Here is a 26,486-nt window from a genome sequence, read left to right as displayed (position 1 = left end):
TTGCTCGCGCAGCAAGTGCCGGCCGCGCTCCGGGAGGGAGGGAAGGAGGGAAGGAAGGAGAGAGGGAGGGAAGGAGGGAGGGAGGTAGGCGGGGGGAGGGAGGAGGCGGCTCTTTGCGGGCGGCTCGGGGAGGCAGGGCCGCTCCCCGCCCCTCAGCTGGGAGCCCGCAGCGAGCTGCTGCGAACTTCAGAGCCGAGCCGGAGCGGCGCCGCGCGGAGCCGGGCATGGGGTAGCCGCTCCGCCCCTGCTCCGCTCCCCACCATGTAGGCGAGGCGCCGCGCATCGCTCCGCGCCGCCTGCACCGCGCTCGCAGCGCGCCGGGGGGCGGCGGCGGCACCATGCGGGGCGCCGCGGCCGCCGGGCGGCTGCTGTTGCTGGGGCTGCGGCTGCTGCTGGGGCTGCGGCTGCTGCTGGGCGGCGGCGCCGCGGCGCAGTACTCCAGCGACCTGTGCAACTGGAAGGGGAGGTAAGGCGAGAGGAGCCCGCGGAGCGCCGCGGTGCGGTGCGCGCCCGGGGCGGCCCCGCGCCGCAGCCGCTCGGCTTGGCTCGGGGGGCCGCGGAGCCGGAGCTGGAGCCAGAGGAGGAGGCGGAGGGCGGTGCCGTGTCGGCCGGCGCGCTGCGAAGTTTCTGCCCGCGACCATCTTCCCCGCGGCCCCGCTGCACCTGCGGGCCCGCTGCCCCCTGCGCAGCCCCTTCGGCGCCTCTCCCCCCACCCCCTGGCCTTTCGGGACCGCTTGTGCTGCAGGGATACCGCCCTCCGCTATCACCCCCCTTCTTCCTCCTCTTCCTCCTCCTCCTCTCGGGGCCGGGGAAGCTGCTGCCTGCGAGCAGGGTCTGGCCCAGCGCCTTCGCTCCCGCTTTATTCCCTCCCAGGTCTCAAGAGTTTTATCGCCCCAGCTATCTCTCCTTTAATTGCTCGCAGTAAGCTTAGCGTGCGCGTTTGGGTCTGTGGCCGCTTGCAGCGCTCGTGGTTGGACGAAGCTGCTCTGCGAACAAGCAAGCGTGACTGCATCAGGCTTTCTGCTGGCTTAAAAATAATTACTTCCAGAGTCAACGTTTTTTGACGCCATTCCGGTCAAATCTGAATTTCTTTAACGTAGAAGTTGGGCTAACTTGGAACAGCAGGATATTTTAGAGTAGGGAAAACTCAAAGCGGAGAAACAGCTGGATTGACTTTCAGCATAATAATTTCCTATCTGTGACAGCCTGAAACACAGATGCTTGGAGTTTACTTTTTTCTGAACTTTTTCTGACTCTTGACGATTCCTGCGTGGTTAATCCCCGGGACTCCGCTCGGAGGTGAGTCCGTTTCATACGGACCAAGCCCATTAGCTCTGAGCAAACCCCCCCCCCCCCCCATGAAAGCTGCACTTTGGACTGGTACCTGCCATGCCATCCCCAAGCATTGCATCTACTCGAGCCTTACTACATGGTCTTGTGGGTTTCTTTTTTTTGTTTTTGGTTAAAACAAAGCTGTCAAAGTGCTGTAATATTGTCTGGTCGGGTTCTTAGTTGGTGTCCTGTTTTCTCAGAGTAAGCAGTGACCTTCTTGTCACCTGAGCAGGGCTGGCACAAGCAATGCCTTGAGTACTGACCAAAGGGACGATTTTCGACCAAAAAAAAAAAAAAAAAAAAGAAAGTGAAATAATCACTTCCTGTAACTGAATTTGGGGCGAACCGGTGACGCAAGCAAGCGTGGACTCAGCTGCCTGCCGCTGCTCTGCTGAGCCCGAGCTGACAGTGGCGGCTCGGGGTGATGCTGGCGGAGGCGCAGGAGAGGAAGAGCTGCCTTGTGCCGGGCGCTGCTCTGCCTGGGTGGTTTCGCTTGGGTGATGTGGTTCATTCTGGAGCTCAAGTGGACGTGAGTTTTGGGAGAGGATAAAGCAAAGCAGGCTGACTTTGGCCTTAAGAGGAAGAAGAAAAAAGGTACTTCTATGTACCAACAAAATACCATCTAATTGAATATTCAAGTGTGGATATTAGTGGCTACATGGTTCAAAAGGTATTTTGATGTGAAATGTAATGTTTTGAAGTCATGTAGTATTTTTTATCCTAACTGCTCGAAAATCCAGTGAAATTAGATGCCAAAATTTAAGTCTTTTTCCCCCCACAAATAAGTTCTAAGTTGCCACGTGCAGGCAGATTTGAGAGTCTAGTGAGCTCCCATAGTAGGCCTGAAGGTGCTTTCTCACCTTTGTATACATGTCTATATTAAACGCAATGAACCCAGTAAAATATTCTGGGTATCAACTTTTTTTTTCTCTCCCCATTAGCTTGTGCAGAAATGCCCAACTCCCATCCCTTACTGGTATGAAGAACTTCACTAGAATTCCTATGAGTATCACTCGTCCTTTCTGGGGAAGCTGATGAAATGCCCAGCTTGACACCTGCAGCTGGAGCACACTCACTAGGCTAGAGCAGCACCTCAATAAATAGCTTGAGAGAGAACTTCCAGAAAAGCATGTCCAGAAGAAAGCAGAAACCTCACTGTGGTATATGTCTGGTTATTACTCTTGCTGTAACTTCAGGTTTTTGTATTGCAGTGACCTCTCAATGCTTTGAGCAGAAGGTCTTCTGCAAGATGCTGACAATGTTGGTCTTGCCTTTTTGGTACAGGCTGTAGGAGTGAGAACCCATGGCTTCTCCTCTGGATCTGCCGTAGGCTGACTGTGATCTTGCATGGATCATGTTGTCCCTCTGCTTGCCCAACTATAATTTGGAGAAAGTGCTCCTTTCCTTCTCTGTTTTCTTCCTGTCTCCTAAGTTGCTGTGAGAGTAGCAGAGGGCAATTCAGCTCTGTTGTGGCTGATCACATCCACTGCTCTTGCCCTCTGCAGCAGTCCAGGGAGGTGTTGGTTGCTCTCTAGATAGTCATCCTTAATTAGATACCCCAGATTAGGAGCTGAAGTTCCCATGTTCATTGAGGGGACCTGAGGAGAGAAAGGTGCTTCTAGGGCTTTTCAGAGCATTTGGAATAATAGCTCAGGTAGATAAGAGGACCATTGCTCCCTACACCCACTGCGTCGTCTTTTTCCTTTTTGAATAGCACTTGTTGCATATTGCAGTGTAGCAGCTTCCTTCACAAGTATAGCAGTAGTTTTTCCAAGGGAGACACCAATCATTGCTTCTGAAACTGGAAACGGAGAACAGTGAGAGCCCGGTGTGGTGATTCAGGATGTTCTCAGAGACTGGAATGAGGAAGTAGTACTTGTTTGAGATATAAGTCCCAATAAACAGCACAGATTTGAGGGCTGGAAAGATGGCTCATCCATCAATGTAACCATAAAAAAGGCTGATCTGTCTCTTTGCCATATATATATATATATATATATATATATATAAAAACTCAAATGATATTGCAAAAAAGAAAAAAACGAGCTTTGACCTTCCTTATTATGTAGACATAGTGTGTGTTCTGACGAGCTAGCGAGAATTAATCATGTCATTAAACAACCTTTCGTTGTGGTGACAGATTTCATTTTGACAGAAAGTGAAGTGACAGGTTCTGCTGGATGATGGTGGTTGCTCTTAAGCAACGCTAGGCTGTATTTTGAAATCTGCCTAACCTTTTGAGTCATCCTTCATTATAAGGTTTAATGCGCCCAGGTACTTGTGTTCGATGTGTCTGTCTAATGGCATTGCTCCTTGCCTGTGGGATTTAACTCGCTGTCAGAAGATAGTATCAGAGTCCGCCCTGTGTTTTCTTTCTTTTATTTTTGTTTTAGCAATGTGAATGTTTGAAAAAAATGAATGCTAAGGCTTTTCCTCTAGCCCATGCTGCTCAGTTGGATGCCCTGAGTAGGACCAAGCGATGGGCATGGGTTGGTTTTTGCCCCGATTGCAGAGGAATAAGCTTTACGCACTTCAATATTAACTGACTCGCAACTTGCAAGTAAACAGACGTCTGCTCCGTTTTCTGGTGAGTGGCATCGTGTGCGCGCTGCAGTGAAAGCTGATTTTGTGAAGCAGATGTAGATTTACAGTCAACTTGAAATATCCCGCTGAAAGTTAAGTTTCCTGAACGTGTCAAGTACTACTGAATTTGAGGCCAAGAGACTAGAGGTCAAAAACTTGTCCCTCTTTTCCCTGCATCTGTGTTCTTGATGTGGCTTTCAAGATTATTCAAAAGCATATGTTTGCAGGCACTATTATTATTAAATATGACTTTTTTCTTTTTTCCTGAGCTTCCTTGTGTAACCTCCATCAAGTGGGTCACACTGACACTCACAATAATGAGTCACATCAACAGTAAATGCAAACCATATGTTGGTTTGGGTTTTCTTTTTCTTCTCTTGCACATGGCTTCTTGTTACTTTCTAAATGCTGACTTGGATTTAAAACCTGTTCAGCACCTGAATATATCTTTGAGGTGGGGAATTGTGTGTTTGGAGGTTTCTGCTGAGAAACCAGAGCTTGATGTCATTACTTGCACTGCACTAAAATATGTTCTGTCTTTGCCACAGATTTCCTGTGTAACCTTAGACAAGTCACTTAATCCGTTTTAGATTTTTTTTCCCTGTCTTGCTTCCTCTGTGCCTAAATGGGAATGCTGTGAAGCATGTCTGAAGTGCTGCAGAGCAGACCTGTAAGCTGGGTGAGAGGGTGTCAGGTTGGGTGGTGCTCTACAGGTGTAGAATAAAAGATGCTCACGGTTTGAAACAGAGGACACCGAGCCTGGAGGAGGAGGAGGAGGAGGAGGAGGAGAAACAAGCTTGGTGGTGAAGTGATTTGCTTTCACTCCCCTAAGAGGTTTCTGACAGAACCAAAAGATTTTGACTAATGGTCTAAATACCCGAACCAATAAGCCAGGCTTCCCACAACTCCTTCTTTTGACTTAAGTGCTTTCAGCATTCAGTGTCATACTAATGCTTTAAGTTTGTTCTGCGTAAAAGAACCCGCGGGTTGGGTCCAGCATCAGAGACATGTAGCAAGTGGTGTTTAGAGTTGTCCTCAGTGTAGGCTATGGGCAAGGTAGTTGTGGGGTTTTACCAGTTGTACGGCTTGGGCATGGCAGTTTGTTTCCTGTTGATCCTGGCTTCTTGGTGTTGCTCTCCTGTCCCATCTCTGTGATCACCAGTCCTTGAAATGGCTGTCAAGGTGTTATTTTTTTGCTGATGCCAGCTTTTATGGATGAGGACATGAGACCAAAGGTGACCCTGAAAGGTGGTGGCTTGTGCAGTTGCAGAAGTGCCATAGTAACTGGCCACGTGTCTGCTTTCGCTGTGTGCCTGCTCTTAGCCCATCAGAGCTGGGGAGTGAAATTATTAGCTCGCTTTCAACCTCATATTGGGGAGAGACAGGAGAACATGGGACATCCATTCAGTGCTTCCCCACCTCTGGCTAGGGAGGGCAGTGTCTTCTCTTGCTCCCCCCAGTCTGGAGATCAGGGCTGCCCAGCTGGGCTTCCTACCCTGCCTAGCAAGAGTATGTCGGGCTGGGAACCGTGTCCAGAGCATCCCGTTTGCACCAGTCCATGGGCTGAGTTCGGCATCCCTCCCAGTTTCAGAAACACTGGGATTATATATAGACTTGGAAGGGGAACAAAGTACTTGGGAAAGGTGGAGTCCCATCTGCGAAGCTAGAGAAGATGCTGGTTTAAGCCACCAGGAAGGGAGTTCAAACCATACATGTCTTACTGTGTGCCAAGTCATTCACCACAGCTCAGCTGATGGGCAGCAACTGAGGCTGTAGTAATTTAATTGCTTTTGATCATGTGCTTATATCCTATTTAATTTTGAAGTTAATTACTAGTGGTTTAACTTTTTTCTTTTTGGAGACAATTTAAAATTGTCCCATAATATTAAGACTGCAGTCTTGCAAGAGAACAAGCACTTCTGACCGCTGCCATACTCACTGGACTGATGCTCAATGTTATATTTTTTCTGTGTTTGCTAATCTGGCCTTTGAAGGTTTGAGGTTATGGCAATCACTTTTAGATAGTTTGGGCATTCTTTAACTTCTCTTTTCTTTCTTTCCCCAGTGGCTTAACTCATGAGTCGCACAAGAAGGACGTTGAACAGGTCTACCTCCGCTGTTCAGAAGGATCCATCGAGTGGATGTATCCCACGGGAGCGCTTATCGTCAATCTGCGACCCAATACTTCACCTGCCTCTTACAAACATTTGACTGTTTGCATAAAGCCCTTCAAGGACTCTGCAGGAGCAAATATTTATTTGGAAAAAACTGGAGAACTGAAACTCTTGGTCCGAGATGGAGATCGCAGCCCCAATAAAGTCTATTGCTATGGCTATGATCAAGGGGGCCTGTTTGTTGAGGCTACTCCTCAGCAGGACATTAGCAGGAAGATCACAGGCTTCCAGTACGAACTGATGAACAAGGGGATAGCATCCGATTTGCACACAGTTTCTGGTGAGTTTGAGGATATTGGACATATTTTCATGTACTGTATTGGATCCATAACAGATGGCAGAGTGAGTGAGTGGGAAAGTGGTTGGGTCTGAATTTCATGTGCTTTTAAGGACATGTTTTATAAACAAGCTATTGCGGAAGAATTGATTTTTTTTTTTTGGATGCTGGTAACATAGGCTGAATTCCAAATGATTTGCTAAGGGCGACACTGTGAGTAGTTCTCCCCTTACAAGGGGGATCGCAGGAACTGCCTTTACCCTGCAGTGAACTCCAGCATGAACTGGGCTCCCAAGCCCTGCTGTAACAGTTTTCTAACTACTTTTTAAATCACTTTTTAAGACCCCGCTGCATGTTTTGAATAATAAACATCTAAACAAGGAGAGACTCCTTTTGTATGTTTTTTTTTCCTCCTCTGCAAGTACAGCTACTTGTTGACCTAATTATTGTTTCTTTTTCCTTTTTTTTTCTTAACAAGGAAAATGGTGTGTTCCTTCCTCAGCTCTGCTGACTGCACGTTACTGTGCTATGGCCGAACTCTTCAACACCACGACAGTGCTTTTATAGTACTGGTGTTGTCTGCTCCTGCAACTATTATAAAAAGCAAGTTTTGTAGGGAGGACTTTTAAACCAGCTAAGAGTTTGTAGGAAGGGAGAACAGATAAGCTGAAAGAGAGCTTAGAAGCCTGGAAAGTCGCATGCTAAATAGCAAGCTAAATACCTTTTGGGCACAAATGCTCTATGTGTAATCTAATTATGCTAATCAATTAGACAGTTTGAGGAGAAGAATAACCAGTGTTTGTGGCAGTTGATGGGCAGGAATGGGCCATTTTTAGAGGGCTGTACCCAATGGATGCTTCTTGTCCTAAAGGATTGCTGGTAGCTTTTATCCCCCAAACCTGTCTTCACTATGGCCTGAGGAACAGCAGATCTAGGATAGCATGTCCCAGATGACTAGTGAGGTTTTAAAGTTTAGTTATCTTAAGAGAGAAGGCCGTGGTGGCAGCCAGACTTGTCTTTTGAAATGGTATCGAGTGAAGGCAGTGTCACAGCAAGGGGGAAAGGGTCTCCATAGCACAGTAGAAATGACTTTGCCCAGAGTAAAACTGAGCCTGGGCTGAGCTTGAGAGGCAGTGTGCTGGCCATCTAGATCCTGTGGCACTGATGCTTTGAATGAGATATTGCTTTATAAGCAGTCATACAGCTTATTAAACTGCATTGGGATTTTCGAGGCATTGCTCGCCTGCTAGCTAGCATTGGGATGCCGGCACACCGATCCAAATGAGGCATATTTTTATTCAGATGTTGATTTGCCTCTTAGCTTAGTGAGGCCGGAGTTGGCTGAGGGCTGATGCAGTAAGCCCAATAACTGATAGGTGGCGTGTTTGCCATTTAAACCAAAAAATCTATAAACACAACTATTTAAGTTGCCTTCTTTGCCCATGCCATGTATGCAACTTGTAACTTAGTATCCAGCGTTCTGCATTTTAAGTGGATTTCTCTGATTCTGAACAACACAAGAACTGCAGAAGAAGCTGTGTACCTGCTGCAGAGCCGTTTTTGCAGCAAGATAATTTCGGCAAAGACACTGTGTGACATGGCAGCTAGGCAGTGAAATTCCACTGCAGAAGCCATTAAATACATTGTTTAATCAGTCGTTGGAGAACATTCCCAGATTCAGTGCTTCTTTCTTTGATCGGCTGTGAAGATGCGAGACATTGGCAGGCTAGTGATGAGCAAGTCACTTAAACTGAGCAAGAAAAGTCCTGTAGTTTTTTCTTGAAAGTTGAATGTGCTTTTACCTAGAGGTAAAAATAATATGTGAGAAGTAACGCCCATCAGTGCTGTTTTTAATTTGCAAATCGATGTGGTTTCTCTTGAGCTCTGTTAATCGGTAGGGCTCACTGCTGGCGAACTGAAGATCACAGCCCAGCACAAACTGCTGTGTTTTCACTAAGTCCACTTCATTTCACATAAAATCTTGGAGATTTTTAAAAGCTGATGGGAGTTTTCTTTAGAGACTTTGCAGAAGAAACTGAGGACTGAATCTAATTATAGCCTTCCTCTTTGGTAGGCACATTAAATCACTTTTTCTGTGACTGCTGTATTTTCAGCTTTAACAGACACTAGTTGAATTTTGGTGCTGTCTTATAAAACAATGTAGTAGGTTATCATCTCCTCTGTGCTCCAAGTGTCTTGTTTGGACAGAAGCAGCTTTTTAGGAGCTCACCAGCAGACCCTTCAGAGTCAACTACTAAGGTTCTCTACTGTATTTTAAATTATTTCTGTTGCCGGTTTTTGGAACCCCCGACTCTGGGAGGGCAGAGAAGGGGGGTGAAAATGTGATGAAAATGCCATACATGCCTCTTTCCACTCTTCAGTCAAATGAGCACTTTTATTCTCCTATAAATATCTATATGTCTGGGGAAACTGCCAAATAGCTGCCTTGTGAGACTTCTAGAGAGCAATATATTTGGGGCTCTTTGTAGTTCCTGGGCCTCTGTTCTTCTGTAGTTGCTTCTAGTTTTTCTGCAAAACCTCCAAATAAATGCCCTTTATTGAGCTGTTCATTTGGACAGGAAGTTCACAATCAATTGACTGAAATCACTGGTGGCTTCTTCATTGGAGAGGAGCCTCGAGCCAGAAGCAAATGCTGACCCTAAAGGGGGTGAAAACTGGATTTTTCTATGACTGCTGTATTTTCAGCTGTAACAGACACTAGTTGAATTTTGGTGCTGTCTTATAAAACAATGTGGTAGGTTATCATCTCCTCTGTGCTCCAAGTGTCTTGTTTGGACAGAACCTTACAGGTTCTGTAAGGTCCAAGAATACTTCTGTTCTTTGGTTGCAACTTTGGCTTATGTTTTTTTGGCTGTTGCAAACAGAAGAGTGAGCCTGATCATCTCCTACTTGCAGTTTGACAGAGCTCAGTGTGTCTGAGCGCATGTGTGAAGAGCTGAGAAAGCTGTGAGATGCTGCTGGAGTTCAGGGCAGAACTGGGCAGAGCAAGCTGGCGTGCTTCCAGGGCTTCGTTCATGCTGCAGCACGTCTGATATCAAAGGACTAAAAGTCACAAATATTGCATTGCATTTTTTTTAAGACTATAGTGAAGGGGAGAAGTCTATCATGAAAGACGCAGGTGTGGGGCTCAGTGCACTCCTTTCCCTGTGCAATAACTGCTCCAGCAATCACTACCAATTTTGCTCGAGTTTCCCTAAACAGTGCGTTTGCTTCCTGGTGATAATTATTGCACTCTGCCCCTGCGTTTGCTCGCGCTCCCCAACCTGGCACCCCAGCTCTGATTAAAGAGTATCAGTCATCTGTTTAATACTTTAATGACCTGTTGTGTCCTCAGAGCCCTGACATGGCAGGGTGCATCAACAAATCAGCAATGCTTGGTGGGGTGCCTGTGGTTTAATTAGAAAACCTCAAGTTTTATTAGTTTACAGTCATTCTTTCCCACTTAATCAGAGTCTAGCAAATGATTCAGGGGAAAACATGCACAGGTTCTGAATAGGCCTTTCCCCCTTCTCCGGAAGGTGGACTGACACAGCGCGCGCTTATGATTTTCCAATTTGGGGGGGGGGTTAACCTTTTCTTGGCGCCAAGTCAGCATTACTCACCCCTTTTTAAAGGTTTCCCAAGTGGTAGTAAGTACATGTTGTGCCCTGATGTTTTAACCCAGATTAACATTTGGCGCCGAATGGTTTTGAGAGCAAAATGTATTGTTTTGCTGGCTACTATTCTCCCACCATTTGGGGGAAATTTGTACTTCTCAATAGTGGGAAACAGGTGTCTAATGAGAGAGGTAATTCTAAATCTATCTCATTTTGCTGAGGTATGTGTTGCCCTGCTAGAGGGGTCTTCTACCACCTTGCACAGTGTCATGGTGAGTGAAATGAGGCCCATGCTGCCCAGCGCCACGTGTCGGGACCAACGGATTTGGGTGCAGCTGGTGGCGGCTGCAGGTTCCTGATGCTCCAGTGGAGCTGGATGCATGCTGCTGCGTGTTGCAGTTTCTTAAACTGGGAACAGCAGCAAAGACAAGAGGGCTACCGCAGCTGTCTCTGTTTTATGCAAGCTAGCTGACTGCAGTAAGGGTCACCTTGGAAATGCAGGCATCTTGATGGGTTCGGTCTCCTCTGCTTGCCCAAAGCAATGGGGGACTGAAAGTGCTTTTGATTTTAGATTAGGGTTTGGATTCAGCCCCTGTATATTTCCCATCTATGCTGATGGTCCATTAACTTCAGTTCATGTTTTTGGTAAGGCTCTGAAGCCTTGGTGTTTGCCCAACTGAAGAACTGAGGCACTGTGACATTTTGGCCAAAGGCTATTCGAGAAGCAGCAGAACTTGTTTAGGTTGGTGAATTCTGTTGATGTTAATCTTTTCTGCTTGTGCTGGAATAAAATACCTTGGATCTCATACTGGCAAATCAGCAGAGGTTTTGGCAAGAGGTTTGTTTGGCCATATAGCTCCTAAAAGTTTTCCACATGCAATGACCCACGTGAGCTAGGGAACCTGCTGCTATAGCTCTTCCAGTCCTGGCAGCAGAGTGGGGAGCGGGTGGGTCGGCTCTCACAAGCTCATATTAAATTGCCGTGAAAAGTATGAAGGTCTGTTGAGAGTGGTTTGTTTGTCCAGAACTTCAACTTCTGCTAAACTACTCTGAAACAAAAATCTGTAAGTCTGACCTCAGTTTTTGGAAAGGAAGGTAAATCCTGCACCCCACTCCCTAAAAAACACTTTATTTTGCTACCTAACGTCTGTGTTTAAGGAATGTGGAATCTCAGCGGTGGATCTAGCTTTGTGTGAACTCTACAGTTTGCCTTTCCCATTGTATGCTCATGTGGATGTCTATAAGGTGGGTGTGAGAGCTCAGGAGCTAAATTCAAAGCACTTTCCTTGTCCACCTGCTCTTGCTCGGTAAAGAAGTAAAATTTTAACAAAAATGTCCCTTTATCTTGATGGAATCTAATCACTTAGTGCAGGTTCTAGTAACTGTTTTCTAAGTTTTCCTTATTAATGCTGGGTACCTGGCTGAGCCTATTTATAGATAGGAGGTACAGCGCTCAAGTGGCTATCTGAAAAATAAAGCAAAACTGGAAAAATCCAGTTAACTAATTAAAAACAGTATCCAGCTATTTCCTTTATGCTGTTAATTCACTGGCCTGAGAAAGCTCAGACTGGAAATTCAGATTGGAAAGAAAGCCCCTAAGTATGTGGGCTGTGCCGGTGTTTCTGCCCCCAAATGGCTTTCTTCAGAAAAAATGTTTCTGCCCCCAAATGGCTTTCTTCAGAAGCACCTCTTCTAACTGCTGGTCCTTCCTTTATGGGGTTTGGGTTTGGCAGAGGCGGGGCAGCAATCACTCTTATCTCTGTTTGATATTGTCTCTGAATGGGGTGTCACCCCAGCCCCTTTGCTCTTAATGTTATGCTTCCCTTTGGTTGCTCCCAGAAGTCCAGCTTGGCTTTGTTTTGCTCAGGAGTTGAATGTGCTGCTAATCTTTGTAGTCCAAAGCAGCAGATGTGGTGGGGTATTTATTTGCTCTTCTTGCTGAAGCAACTTTGCTTTTCCTAGGGAGCAGGAAATCATGGCTGGCACACCTCCTATTTGCCAAGGTATTTGCAATATGGAAATTGTGGTTGGGTCCCCTGTGAGCTTATCACCAGTGTCAGCACAAGAGGTGATGGAAAGAGGCTCTTGAAATACTTAAACTGAAAGTCTCTGAGACCTTTATGTTTAGGCCAGGTTCTGCTTGAGTCATTGCAACCATCTGAGATCTTCGTGGTTGCAGAGCTTGGGGGGGGGGGGGGGAGCACCTTTGCGTGTTTTGTGCAAACTCTGCACTTTTAATGGTTGTCCAGGATATGTATTCTCTCCACGATATGAGGAAAATGATTGAGTTGATATCCCTTTCCAGTTTTCCGCACTGGATAAAACTCTCGTGCCTCTTGAGATTAAATTATGTTATGAGGGAGAGAGGGAAAAAAATCTGAGTGTGGTCTGTTTTGATTTGCACAGAAAGGCAGAATTTATGTAGCACTGTTCCAACCAATTGTGAAATGCTTAACGAGCCGCAAAGCAACACATGGGATCTATTCTTCAAGGGGGAGTTAATGCTGTCTGGGAGGCATGTAAGGTAGGCTTTCCGGTGCAGCTAAAAAGTTTGCTGTTGATTTTTCTGCCCCTTTTTTTTTTTTTTTTTTTTTTTTCCTTAAAGGTCAACAGCAAGGTTTAAACCAACTTGCCAGAAAACAGCTTTTAATGCAGTTGCTCAAAATACACCACCTGCAATTACTGGCCTTATGAGGGACCATTCTGACACTAGTGCTCTAGGGTACCTTATTTTCTGAAAGTTTTTTGTTTGCTCATCCTCTCCGCAGGAAGAGTTTTCTTAGCATCACTTTCTTCTCTTTTTCCTGATATGTAAAAATGCTATAAAACTACATACAAATGAATAAACAGCCCTAACCCTATATGTGTTTAAAAAAGCACATTTTAAGCAGCTGGTTTTTGAGGGATATCATTGAACTGGGTGTCATGGGCCAGCATATAATTGATGGAGCTGGCTACTGTAGTAGGCTGTGGAGTGGGATTCATTTTGAGGCTCTAGGAACCATTTCTTGTTATTCCTGTGCCCAAAGTGGACCCAGATTTGCAGCAAATGATTGAATGAGGGGGGGGGAGGAATTTTGAAAACAGAGCTTTTGGGGTTTCTGCCTGGGTTGAAATGATTTCACTGTGCACTTTGCATGCACTGGTTACACATGTGCCCTTCATACATGTTCTTAAATTGAGTGGGGGTGACGTTTTCAGGAATAGGAGGCTCAGTTGGGTCAAAAATGTTGAACGGAGAAGCCATCTGCTAAAAAGAATGAAATGGAGCAGGATGCACTAGATAAATCTCTCTTTTCTCCCCCCAGAATGAGTTGGATGGCTGTCCCTCTCGCCCTGGTGGTCCTCTGCTGCCGCGGGGCCGATAGTCCAGTTTTGCAGAGAGTGGACGAGGTGACAATGGAGCCATAAGGATAAATACACAGCTGCAGCGGAGAGGGTGTAAGAAAATAGCTTATTTTTGCTAGACTGGCCACGAAAGCTGTTAGCTTATTTCTCAACTCAGTGGGCAGTCGAAGGCTGTAAGCAGTCAGGTGTATTGTCCCGGCAGCTGGGTTCTGCTTTGCGCTGACCTTTTTGTAGAGCGGAAGATGGTCCCACCAGCAGATCTGCGATCCAGCTGAGTTACTTGGCAGGCTTTAGTAATGCTCTGTGCTTACGCGGCAAAACTGTTCAGTTTGCTCATTCCTGAGCCTAGAATTAAAGAAGGGGCTGGGGGGGGGGGAGGCGGGGGATGGCATTCGTCCTCTTGCCCCCTTTCTCCCCCCCCCCCCTTCCAAGAGGGATAAGAAACCTACTGAAGTGTGGGCCAGAGCTGTCCTGTGTTAGGTCTTGATGTGCAGCAGATCTCTCTAGCCTTAATCTGTTATTGAAGCCAGAAGAGGCATGCTGTAATGTTGCACAGGTGCTTGGGAGGGCACGCTGGATTTGAGGCTGCTGTTCAGTGATCCGTTACATCTGATGTTGGGATGCTTAATACTGGGTCAAAAAAAGGCTGCACGCAGCTCTGATCCAATCAGTTGCTGATTCTAAGTTGTTCAAGGATTTGTTCTGCTTTGTTTTGTGGTTTCTCTGAATTGGGCTTTTTTGGGGTATCTTCCTGCCCCACGTTGACTTCTCTGCAACTGGCATCAACTCTGCAGTGAGGGGCAGAAATACAGTTGTCTTTGCCCTTTCTGGAGCAAAGCTGTGCTGCCAGGAAACTCGGTAACGGTCATTAATGCAGGGATACACACGTGGTTTGCCATTGCCTTAACACCTCCAGCGTCGCTTCCGTTTGTACAGCATGAACCTCTGTTCTTGGTAGCTTTACACCGGTGAGAAGGTTAAGGCAAAAAAAAAAATGCATCGAATAGCTCACTGGGTTAGATTTAGCCTTTCCACAAGCCTCTTCAAGAGGTGGTTGATCGTATAAAAATGGTTTAAATAAATGAAGACTGCCCTTGTTCCTTCAGAGGTCTCCCACATCCCCAGAGTAATTTGATTTCTAGAGGCAGAAAGGAGAAGGGCCTGTGTGGATGCACGTGCAAATGCGCTGCTTTTGGTTTGTTTTGTTTAAGACTCACTTAATCTCTGATCTTTCGCTACTCTGCTCTTGAGGGTTTAACTTTAACCTGCCACTAGTTACTTAATTCTAGCGCGTCAGCTCCGTCATGGGCCGTGCGGACGGGCTGAGGAGGTGGCAGTGAGGAGGGAGGGAGGAAGGGTCTCCGCACGGTGTCTTGCCAGCCTGGCCGTCGGGGCCAGCTCCAGCCCCGTGCTGTGGCGGCAGCAGGCGCACAGGGAAATGCTGGGGCTGGAGCCAGCCGGACTGCACGACTTCCCCAGCACGCAGGGGTCCAACCCAGCTCCTTTTCCATTTTCTGCCCTGCTGACATTGCATACCAGCTCAGCTGAGCGCTGTATTAGCTGCGTAGCAAAACCTTCTCTATTACTTTATCACCCTCCATGATGTCTTCCTTACGACAAGAAAGAAATCTTTTCCGAGTGAATTTTAGCCGGGGATGAGGCAAGCAATAAATGCCCCCTGTCTGGCATCTGCTTGAGCACATTAATCTTGTGCAGAGGCAACAGTAAGTTGGAGGAAGGAGAGAGGCGTCCTGTGTGGGATAAACATTTTTTTTTATTGGTGTATGGGAATATGTGCTTGCAGAGAGGCTCTTTTTGCTTGCTAAGCTCTCCCTTTTCTGGCGCAATCCATGCAGAAGGAGCTTAGCTGAGAGTCTGGCCTGCTCAGTAGGCCTTTTGGGCATGATCCGTGGCAGGCTTGCTGCAAGGGAGCATTTTTGCAGGAGCGGCGTTTTACCGGCTAAACGCAGCAGCTCTGATGGTGGTTGGCACGGGACTCCTCACCCTTACGTTGCTGCCCACCTCAGCAAGGCCTGGGCTGTGGTTTGCCGTGGGAGCCCACAGCCTGCTGCCGCTCTCCAAGCGCAGCCCAGAAGAGAGGGGCAGAGCACCCGCGACTGGCCGAGCCTGTGGGAGGCACGGAAGGGAAGGGACAAGGTGTTTGAAAAGGGACTTTATTTTTTCCTAACGGAGCAAGAAGCGTTCCTGAGCATGGCTGACTAACAGGTGGCTCAAAGATAAGATGCTTTTCAGGATTTTTCCTGGCTTGGCACAAATTCTGCATGGGCCTGGAGGTGTGCTATCGTACTGTCTAATGCCACTTGAATAAAAGCTCCTCTGCTTTTTCCTTTTAAACAAATAGCTGTTTGTGTTGCTAGCTGACCTTCCAGCTCGTTTGTTAGAATGGGGGCTGCGTCTTGGAACAGCAAAAAGGCATCGACTCTACAACCCCAGCAGATCCTTACGGGCTCCAGAGCTGCTCAGCCAAGTTTCATTTTGAAAGCTGTTGCAAATGGAGCTTGCCTAGTACCGAATCTTTTCCTCAAACTGTTCACATAAACAGTCGTCTTTGGTACTTAGGACTTTAATACTGTCTTGGAAGAAGTTTCTGTGAAAAGATAAATTTCTGGTTTATGGTCTCTTGTTTTAATGTTTCTCAGAATGCAAAGGTCATCACATCTCTAATGGTGAGGCTTACAGCATATATTTTTTTATTCTTTCAGTTGCAGGAAGGAAGTGGTATTAACTCTATTCTCTTGGCACAGTCCATGCCACAGCGTATAAAAGTCTGCATTTCATTAAACTTATTTGCAGGTTTATATTGTTATTGGCTGGATAGTCTGTATTTTCCAAATCACTTCTGAAAATTTGTATATGTGCAAGTTGAAGTGAACGTTAAAAATGAGTTAAGACAAAGAATTGGAAGTGATGCTTCCTTTTCGATAGATATCGGATCACTAGTATCCTTGTGTCAAGTAAATAGGCAGGGAGAGTCTCCGCTGCAGCATCCTGATTTTGGTACCACTGTTGAATCACTATCTTGTCCTGCACCAAATATTGGGTGTCTTTTGGCTATAGAAGGAGGGAGTCTTGAGTTTTGTATCCTTGTTTGCGATCAGATTGTTCGCAGCTGCCTCTTTTCAACCAGCGCAGGGGCTCGGGTTAACTTTCTAGCAAAGATGAGGATGAATTCTTCTGCCTTCAGAAGAGCACTAAACTATGTCAGTATGTTATTCCCAGCATTAATCTCAGATTGGTCTAAGATGCATGCTCCCTCTGAAGCCGTGTCTGAGGGTTATTGAGCCAAGGGCTTAGGAACAGCACTAGCTGCACCGCTGGGTTTGCTTTCTAACTTGGCGTTTTCCTACTGACATGCTAGGAAAACTGCAGTGTTTGCAGAAAGCCATGTAATCCTATCCCATCCAAAGACAGGAAAACCTTGTAAAACAAAAGAGCGATGAGAGAGCTCCTCTGTGTGTTGTGACTAGGTGTCATTAACTTCCACCCCAGCTGTGGAGATGCTCTGTTTCATCTGGCCATGTTTTCCCCATTTGCGTGGCTGCAGGTATTATGTTAAACACAGGTGTTCTGCATGCAGCTTCGTTGACATAAGCTCACAGCTAATATATTCATTTTAAACTTGAGATGCATTGGCATGCAGATGCCTTGATGTAGTTTTAGGTGGTGTTTCAATGGGGGGTGGGGGGCTGTGCATTTCATTGTGGGGGCTGTGCATGTTTTAAGGCTGAATTTTTTTGGCTTCCTCAGGAAGAGCTCTGAAGAAGTGAGAAGAGTTGAAAGTGTATCTAGAATAAGGATGAATAGCTAAAGCCTAGTAAACCAGAATGGTTGTCAAGTTCTTGCTCACCCTCATGGCAAAGTAGCAGGTTTTTGTTTAGGTTATGAGCTGTAAGAGGTTAGTTTCATGGCAGAAGTGTCACCTCCTTTAAAAAGGAGGCCTGGGCAAACTCAATGTGAAACAATAACAAGAGTTTATTCCACTACTTAATTAGTGGAAGCAAGATAAGGGCAAGTTTTTTTTTTTTTTTTTTTCTTGCTCATATAATTGTCCGTAAATCCATGTCCCCATGTCCCCTAGCTAGATCATGATTCAGTAACCAGTAATCAATTGAGTTTCTACTTAGGACTAAAAAAAAAATAAAAAAAAGGGAAGGGAAGAAAAAGGACTGAGAAATGCACAATCATTGGAGAAACCACATCTCTCTTTTTATAAGCTGCTCTCGGAAGTCAATGCTTTGCATTTCCAGGAAGGAGACTCATCCTGTGATGCCCTTTCCAGTACGGTTGTAATTACAGACCTGCTAACAAGAATTCAAATGGCTTTTTTTATTGTTTATTTTTCTGTTCTGTTTGTTTGTTTTTGGCTTTCTCTCTCTCTCTCTCTCTCTCTCTCTTTTTTTCCCCCCCTCCCCCATATGAACTAATGCTGACGTCAGGCCAGAAGCTTTTATCCTGGAAACTGAGGTCTATTGTGTCCCCACGTTGGTACAGCTTGAGGTGTTGCAATATTGACTGCTCTGGGACAAGTACCCATTCGAATGTCTTCTCCTGAGCTGCTGACAAGGAAGGGCTAGTCATTTTAAACGACTGATTAAAACCTGTGACTAACAGAAAATGCTCCAACCCTACTTGGGCCTCACGAGTAACTTTCAATACTGAAGATGTCTGATTGCTCTTCAAAGAATTATTCAGAAATAATAACGTGTGGGTGACAGGAAGCTACAGGAAGCTAGAAGCACAAATAAACCAGCCGTAAGGTGCACTCCCCCGCTATCTGCACTTCTACCACACCGCACATATGCACGCAAGCTTCTTAATAAAACCAAAGGGTATTCCTCGGTAAAGTGGTTTTCTGCAATTACTTTGTGTTAAACATTTTCACTTCTGCTTCAAGGGTGTCTCTCTTCTTGTCTCTGCTCTCAGAGCGGTGATGTTATAAATTCAGCACAGCCTACCCAGAGCTGTAAGGCAGAGGGAGAAGGTTGTTTTGTCTCAGTAAATGGAGCCTTGATATGGTGAGTAAGGACTCACACATCCCGATTCATCTAGTCCTCTTCATAGCTATGGGGAGCATGTTGAGCAAAATGCAGGACAGACTGGGGATTTTTCTTACCCAGATGTTGCAAGTTGGTTCTGGGGTGAGGTAAGCTGGACCCTTGTGTAGCTCATTGGAGTTGTGTAAAACCTGCAGAAACACAAATGTTTCAGGGGAAGGCAGAGGAGGATCAGGCCCATTTGACTGGTTTCTATGATGTCTACAGTCAGAGCTAGCGTGGTGGTTTTTAATGTGTCCTGCAGGGAACTGTCCTCTTAAACCATGACTTCAGCCTTACAAATAGCTGCCCTCTCCAGCTTCCAGAAGGCAGAAGGGTTGCATAGAAAGTGCAGCACACCAGAGTAGAAAGCACTGGAGCTGTGTTTGTGTGTGCACTGAGGTATATGTACACCTACCTACCGCTCTCTATGTGGTGAGGAGCGTTGTGCTAAATTGCAGCGTTGAAATTGCACTTAATCCATCTCTGATACTGGAAGAATATTGGATACTCCTTCTTGGTGGCCAAGTTGGGGACCTCCTGGAACTCATGGCAGCTTCTGTTTCCCCTTGATGGTTCCTCAGCACATGTCCCTTGCTTCTCCTGCACGTTTCTGCCTCCCTGCGGAGGGGACCAGCAACGGGGTGCACAAAGCTGTTGGCCAACAAGTGCAGTCTATTGTTAGTATCGCCGTGTCCTCCTCAGTAACATCAGGTTCAGAGGGCAAATCGCTCAAAGCAGCTGGGACATGACTGCTAGCTTGTGAGGAATGATGTAATTACATCTCCCTCTGCAGGGAGGTGGAAAGAGAGGCCCTGGGTTGTGGGGGGGTGACAGGAGGGAGCTGCCTCAGGTTACTTCAGGTCAGGATACTGTCAAAATCCATCAAAGTCATTCCCAGGAGGGTCGGCAGCCAAGGTTCACAATGCAGACATTATGCCACGAGCCGTGTAGTTGAGTTGTAGGCATCTGGGCTTTAGAGGGCTTCAATAAAAAGTCTCCTTTCTCTTTCTTTTTTTTTCTTTCCCCTCCCCTGCTGCTCTATGAATTAAGGCTCATTGGCTTATCGAGTTTAAAGGAATTAGAGCAGCTGACGTTGACATTGTTGGCGCGAGCTGTGTGCCTTGCTGTTGGACAGGAGAGCCCAGACAACCCTCGAGACATCGCCAACGAGCGGGGCGCCTGGTGCCCTCCCGCCAGTGAGGCGGACTCATTCAGTAACTGTGCACGTTTCCTCTGAAAATGGGCTTCCTAGCCGTCCATGCGTGTGCGAAACGGGTTTCTTGCAACTTTGGTATGAGTAAGGATGGTCTCCATTTCATAGTTGGAGTGCATGTCATTTTGGCTTTCTGATGGAGAAAACATCTGCCTCCCAATCTCCAGAGTGAATTAGTGCTGAACTGCTCAATTACTTACTTGTGGCATAAACAGCCAGATTTGTTTATGGCTGTAATTTAGAACAAAGCGTGGGCATTGACTACTCCTTTGGATTTTGTTTCTTTTATGAGACTGTGTAGGAACGAAGCTTCAGGTGGAGTGAGTAATTGCCATTTGCTTTTTTAATGGTCCATTTACTTTGGCAGCAATCTTTCACAAGCTGCTCTTCATCTGGGCTCACTTACCCTGTTTTTGCTACTTGCCAGATATATTTGATCCTCTGAGAAGGCAGATGTGGGAGTTGTTCCACACAAGAGGGTTTCTGCTCTTCCTACGGCTGGTGTTGCCGTGTGATGGGTGTCAAAGGCTTGCTAAATAAGCTTGCATGCCACAACACTGCTGTGAGTCAGCATGGATCCGAAGGAGATCTTAAGTAATGATCTAAAGTGAGCAATACTGAGCACCTTTAATTTCCTTTTGCATTTAAAAAAGGATGTAGGATTTTGTCCAGAGTCCGCAATTAAAATGGTTTGATTCCATGTGCCTATGGACGTTTGTTCATTTGATGTATTATAGCGTTAGCCTGTTTAAAATGAAGGAACCACTTGAATTATTTTGTTTTTCATCTTGGACACTGGTGCTTGTATTGCACTCCTTCTGAGAACAGAAATGGCTTAGTCATGCCGTTTTGCAGTTTTCTGATTGGGTTGGAAGAACTACAGAGATGCCTAGTCCAAGCCAAAATTGTTTTTACTCAGACTTAAAAAGGCCAGGATGCCTTTTTATTACCAGATTTTTGCAGAACAAAATATGTGAAATTCAGGGTCTAGGATTATGGATTTCATTGCCGTCCAACAATTGTGCTTAACTTTTGGGCTGTCCACATGAAAACTGAGTGGAGCTCCTGTAGATATGTAGGTTACCTCCAATCTCATCCTTTAGCTGATCTAACTCGGGTCCTGAGGTGATCAGAGGGAAGGGTGGGAATATGTCCTGGATGAATTTGATGAGTGTCATGGGCGAAACGATTCCCAGTAGGATATCATGTAGCTAATATAGCTTTCTCTGTTAGAGGAAGCTTGCATATTTGTTGCAGTTACTAATCCCCATTTCTTGCATCTAAAAATTAACAGATTTTTAGACTGATTTTCTTGTAGTACTCCAGTTATGTTCTGGCTTTGGCTGGCTCTGTATTTCTCATGATATTATATGGTTTCCCAGTTTTCCCCCAAAACAGAGGTGAAATGGTATAGAGGAGAAAGAAGCGCAGTGAAGGATGACTTATTCCTAAAGGCCGTAGAGGCATTCAGGCTTGGCTAAAGAGAAATGCCCAGCTGATCAGATGCTTTAGCAAAACTATTTTGTCTGGTCCTCATCTCTTCTCCTAGAGCTTTTTAGACTTCTTGAATTATTCCTTCAAGTGCCTCTGCCCAGAAATGTGCGTTTTGCATTCTCTTTAATCCTATTAAACAGCGTGTTACACTGCTCCATCTGACTGGAGCAAATCTGGTGGGATTTGGTTCAATAATCCTTCCTTCTGGATCACTGCCTTTCTGGCACCTTAGAAAACAGAAGAGATTCGCGGTGTCTCATGCTAAGGAATGGCTTGTGCTGTCTAACAGGGGAAGGCTGATAGCCGAATGTCGCAGGAACCAGCTCAGCTTTGTTTAGACTAGTTTAAATGTGCTCCTTAGTGCAATGGATAAACTTCTCTGGGAAGCGGTTGGGGGTAAGAGGAAGAAGGGTGTGGCTATTTGGGAATCTGGTAATTAAGTATTTTCAGATGTTAAGATTAAAAAGAATATTTATTTTTTGAGCTGGCAGGACTGGGGATAACTTCAATTTTGGGTTTATCACGGACAGTCTGATCAAATAAGCTGCAGCTCTAATGCTTAGCCTTGTCTCCAGCCTGAGCTCGGCTTTGCTGTAAGAGCCGGCGGCGGTGTTCATCCAAGCAGAATAGCATGCTTGCTAGGTTTTCATTTTTCTGACTGATGGGCGAGCGCAGCTTCCAGGGAAAGAAGTGGGCGCTGAGCCTCCAGCCTCCAGTGGACAGACTTAATTAGCATCACCGGGCAGAGCAGACCCTGATAGTAAGCAAATTCCTGAACTCAATAGGGTATTATAGAAACATCTGTACTGCAACTACAGTACCTTCTCCTCTGAAGGAGCTGGCTGAGTACAAAGAGAGCCACATTCTTGCATTGATTAGATTAGTGCAGATATCCAAGTGTTTCCAGCAGTACAGGAAATGGTCTTTGTACTGCTTGAGCTCTAACAGATACAGGCTCGAATTTCCGCTTTGCCTTGACGCCCTCAAACACATGGGCTGGTTTCCGTCCCCCTCACCTCACCTCCCCACTCTGTAACCTCCTGGATCTTTGATGTAGCGATAGACTCGAGGGCTTGCGAAACAGCCCAGCAACGCTTAATAGAAATTGTAAAGAAAGAATCTCTGCCGCCAGAGTTTAAAAGGCACACAGATCTTCAAAGCTTTTTTGAGGGCTTTGACTTTACAGCATATTGCACTGCGAGTGTGCCCCGTATCCAGACATATTTTGCATTACGCATGGTGAACGTTGGGGGTGTTTGCTGTATAAAATATCCCAGCAGGAGCACCGAAGACAGCCGTGTTCCTACTTAATTACAAAAATCTCTCAGGGGCTGGGGTTAATGTCAGCTGCTTGTGGTATTATTCATGTCTTTGGTCAATTTAAATGTAAGCTACTTTTTTAACCATGTTAATCTGGTCCCTTGCTAACTGACCCTTTCTTTGCAGCCCCCTGCCGACCATGCAGTGACACAGAAGTCCTCTTGGCTGTCTGCACTAGTGATTTTGGTGAGTTGTTTCTCTTTCCCCCTACCCCCAAATGTTGCCTCTCTTGCCTGTGGCCTTGCTGCCAAATCTCTATAAACAGTGTTAGATGCCTACTTACGCTTGGCAAATTCCACCAGCAGTAAATGCTGCCTAAAGAGGATGTGTGCATGGGATAGGGAAGAGAACTGCTTTATGGGACAGAGCGTGAAGGACCTCAATACTGTGTGCTCAGCTGGCACTTCCCTGGGGTGGACAACAAATGACCCAGCAACCATGATGGAAGCAGGAGGTCAAAGACTTCTTGGGGGCATCTAGGAGAGGCCTTTACTTGCTGCCTTAAAATGGACTGTTGACAAAAGATCAAAAGTTCAAATAGTTCTCTGTACTTCCCTTTTTGAAGGGGAAATTAATACTAGCTGGTCTTGATAACGGCTGCAGAACAGAAAGTACGTTGTCAGAGACGTACTCTAAGCATGTATCATTATTATCACTCTCTGTGGTGCTGTTTTCTGATGCAGTTATTTTGGAGTTTAATTTTAATATGTGAGCACAGATTGCTGGGTTCGTGCTGGAGGCTGCAAATAACAGCCTACGCCTAGAAATTACCAGGGACCAGAGGAGGGGCTGTTGAAGGGATGTCTCTTCCCCTTCAAGCTTCCTGGTTACGTAGGGCTGAGTTTGGACCCAGCCCTTCCAGCATGGTTTTGGGTAACCCTTTCTTACGTCCTTTCTCCATTTCCAGTTATCAGAGGCTCTATTCGAGATGTGACCAATGAGGAAGAAGAGCAAGAATCCATAATACACGTTGGTGTGAACAAACTTTACAGGCAGAAGAGCAAAGTCTTTCAGCTCACAGGGGAAAGTGGGAACTGGCGAGGACAAATAAAGACCCTGTTGGAGTGTGGGGTGAGACCAGGAGATGGAGATTTCCTCTTCACAGGACGCATGCACTTTGGGGAAGCCAGGTTAGGCTGTGCCCCTCGTTTTAAAGACTTCCAAAGGATGTATAAAGAGGCAAAAGACAAAGGGCTAAACCCATGCGAAATTGGCCCAGATTGAAGCCCCCTGTTTGGCTGAGGATCACTTTCAGCATTTGGCCAGGAATATTTCCTTTTCCTGGCCTTGCTGAACACTCTGAACAAAAATGGTAACTGAAAGCACGGACAGGTCTGGAGTGCAGACTGAAACCCTGCAGGACACATCTGGAGCCTGCGGTGCTGTTATACTAATGGAAGCAACAGAGGTACGAGCTCAGAAGGCTGCCAAGCAAGCAAGGCTGGATTTTTAACCAATCTTGTCCTTATGAATTAAGTTATTATATTTTTTTAGTGTCTTCCTTAGGAAAACAAACAAAGAAAATTCCCATGTTTTAGTAAAAAAAAAAAACCCAAATGAAAGCCAACATGCCTTTGTATCTTTTTAATACTAATTTTTAAAAAATGTCTTAAGCTGATGTAGCATTTGGTATGGTGTATTCTGTATAAATGGCCGAGAATGTGATAGAACACGGTAAACCATCTGAACATTGATGCTTTGTAAAAAGCTTGGTGTACAATTCAAAGTTGTTTCTTATGACAGAAATTTATGGATCCAAACTCTTGTGTGTGTGTTCTTTTTTTATTTGAAAGAATGTACAATCGCTGCCTGCAGTTTTTTGTCCAGGCTGGAAAATTCTCTCCATTCCAGAGAAATAAAGGTCCCTAGATTTGACATATGCTGTTTAAAATCTTTATTTTGCCTTCTCTTTAAAGCCTATCTCTCCTAGTCCAGATGTGCCCATAGATCACTTCTGGGCTGCTTGCTTATTTTGTGGCTTCTCCGAGCAGGAACTGAGTTCCTGTGAGGCATTGGGAACCACAATATTTTTCAAAGGGGAAGATTTTTGGAGATCTTTAGACACGTGTCCGGGCAAGGCTGTAAGTGTTCTCCTCTCAGATGCCTATGGAGTTATTTGGAGAACAGCTCCAAAAAACAGGCTACCCCTTCATATTTAGCTTGAAGCTTTTATTTGTGCTGGCTAACAGCTCCGTGGGAGGTGGATGTTCCTACCTGCTGGTGGGTCCTGAGGCAGGCCAGGCTCAGTCCCAGCCCACTGTGTGTGAAAAATGAGGGGAGGCTTTTGCAGGCAGTGTCCCATGGGAGGTACAGGAGCTGTCCCACCTTGTTCAGTCCCATCATTCCTTCTAAACTGCAATATATTACTTCAATTACACCTTCCTGGTGCTACCAGGATTTCTGAACAGTTGCTCATGTTTCTTCTTCAGCACATAGCACTGCCCCCAACTTTTACATAGGGCATCTGTTTCTTTAAAGAATTTTTTTTCTACTCAGTGACCTTTTTCAGCCTCATCACCCAAGTCTCCCTTACGTAATTTTTGTTTCTGAAGCTTGGGGAGGGGGTGTCAGTTCTGTATTTCTTGGTGAAGCTGGTCTGTAGTGACTTGGAGACCAATCTTGTGTGGGTGCAAGAAGGTCTAAATAGGATGGGACAGAGATGGACTGTGAGATTAGGGGTTAAATAAACAGAGTCCTGTCAAAATATTGACCTGGTGTGAGACAGAAATTCTTCTGAAGCTGTTTATGTAGACTTCTGCCAGCAAGGCTTTTTCTATGGGCCTATTGGAGAAGTGGAGTTTCTTTTGGCCCGTGCTAAGAAGCTCCTAAGAGACTTCAGAGGACCATGACTTCTTGTGCAAAAGCCTCTAAACCTGGTAATATTTAGCACTGGTCTATCTGATTCCTGGAAAGTACACCATCAGCGCTTTGACCCTGGCTGCCTTGCAACCTCCCGTAAAAATAATGTCTTATTCTGCACCTTTCTAGGTTTTCTCTGTTCTACTTTGGCTTTTAAGAGAAATGGGTCAGCATTGGTAGATTGGGGGCGGGTGGGAGGGATTTATTAGTTCTTTGTCTTCAGTCTGCCCCAACTTGTCTCCTGCTGGGTTGCTTCCACTGCACAGGATCCCTATACAGCTGGGCTCTCTACCAGTTTGGGGATCTGACCCAGCCTTGCTGTAGGCTACTAAAAATGATTTTGTGATTTAGTATTGAGGTAACTCCTGAGTAAATCTAAGAGGGTATTTCAGAAACCCCAAATCTAACCTCTCTGCTGTTCTGTTTTATAAGCTTTTTCCAGCACAGAGTGACTGTTGGCAGGATGCGGAGGGGAGAACAACATGTTCCTGGAATTGTCTCCAACCTGCCCACTCTCCTCTTCCTATGTGACACCATGGGAGAGAGGGGAGGAGGCTGAATTAAATGTTCAGCCAGTATTTGTGAGGACAGTGCTAGCCAAACAGAAACAGCCAGGGCAGCTCTGCCACTGGAGTTCAGGCTTTGGCTGTAGTTTAATCTTTATGGGCGTTTAACTTGTTTGTAGAATTTTTCTTTTGTTAATACCCTTTGAACCAAGCTTGGAGCCGAGCACTGAATTGATAGATTGCTTTACTCTAGTGTCTTGTTGGCCTGTCTAAGAAGGAGGAGTGGGGCTGTGCCTTCCCTCACCTCCCATGGTCTTGGCCCCATTGCTGCTGAATCGCTCTCCCTTGAGAAGCTGCCTGCATCCTGTGAGCTCACTGCAAATTCTTGGCAAGCGAGGAAGTATTGCACTGCCTATTTTTGCTCTGCCTCAGCTCTGAAACAAACTGCTGAGCTGTAGTATTAGATCCCTCTGTAGTTGTTGCGTGTCCATCATGCTAATGGTGCTTGCATAAAAGAAATTACAGAGCTCTGGAGGGAGCAGCTGCATGAGCAATAACTTGGTTCAGAGCCTAGTTCTTTAATCGAAGTGGCATTAAGATCTCACTCTGCAACATTTTCTTCCCCCACTCCCTGCCTTGTCCTTGGCTTGAGCTGTGGTTGCTGCAGCATTGCAGGTTGACTGATGTGCATCATCCCTGGCAAATC

The 26,486-nt window shown here is 45.9% G+C and overlaps 1 protein-coding gene across 1 annotated transcript; it reads left to right on the top strand.

The window, feature by feature from the left end:
* The first annotated feature begins 167 nt into the window (after window positions 1–167).
* Window positions 168–24,290, top strand: METRNL (meteorin like, glial cell differentiation regulator). Its single transcript, XM_062591639.1, has 4 exons — window positions 168–466; window positions 5,981–6,369; window positions 22,542–22,601; window positions 23,323–24,290. The coding sequence occupies exons 1-4, from the start codon at window positions 339–341 to the stop codon at window positions 23,637–23,639; spliced, it is 894 nt and encodes a 297-aa protein (XP_062447623.1). The 5' UTR covers window positions 168–338; the 3' UTR covers window positions 23,640–24,290.
* The last annotated feature ends 2,196 nt before the right edge of the window (window positions 24,291–26,486 follow it).

Source organism: Rhea pennata, chromosome 19 (assembly GCF_028389875.1).
Source record: "Rhea pennata isolate bPtePen1 chromosome 19, bPtePen1.pri, whole genome shotgun sequence".
Classification (NCBI taxonomy): Eukaryota; Metazoa; Chordata; class Aves; order Rheiformes; family Rheidae; genus Rhea; species Rhea pennata.
Note: the sequence above shows the minus strand (reverse complement) of the source record. Positions and strands in the feature narration are given on the sequence as shown.

Excerpts from the sequence above, each read along its gene's own strand:
- METRNL (XM_062591639.1), top strand. The coding sequence starts at position 339 with ATGCGGGGCGCCGCGGCCGCCGGGCGGCTGCTGTTGCTGGGGCTGCGG. Across the intron at positions 467-5,980 it reads CTGTGCAACTGGAAGGGGAG|TGGCTTAACTCATGAGTCGC; the intron begins GTAAGGCGAGAG and ends TTCTTTCCCCAG. Across the intron at positions 6,370-22,541 it reads CGATTTGCACACAGTTTCTG|CCCCCTGCCGACCATGCAGT; the intron begins GTGAGTTTGAGG and ends CTTTCTTTGCAG.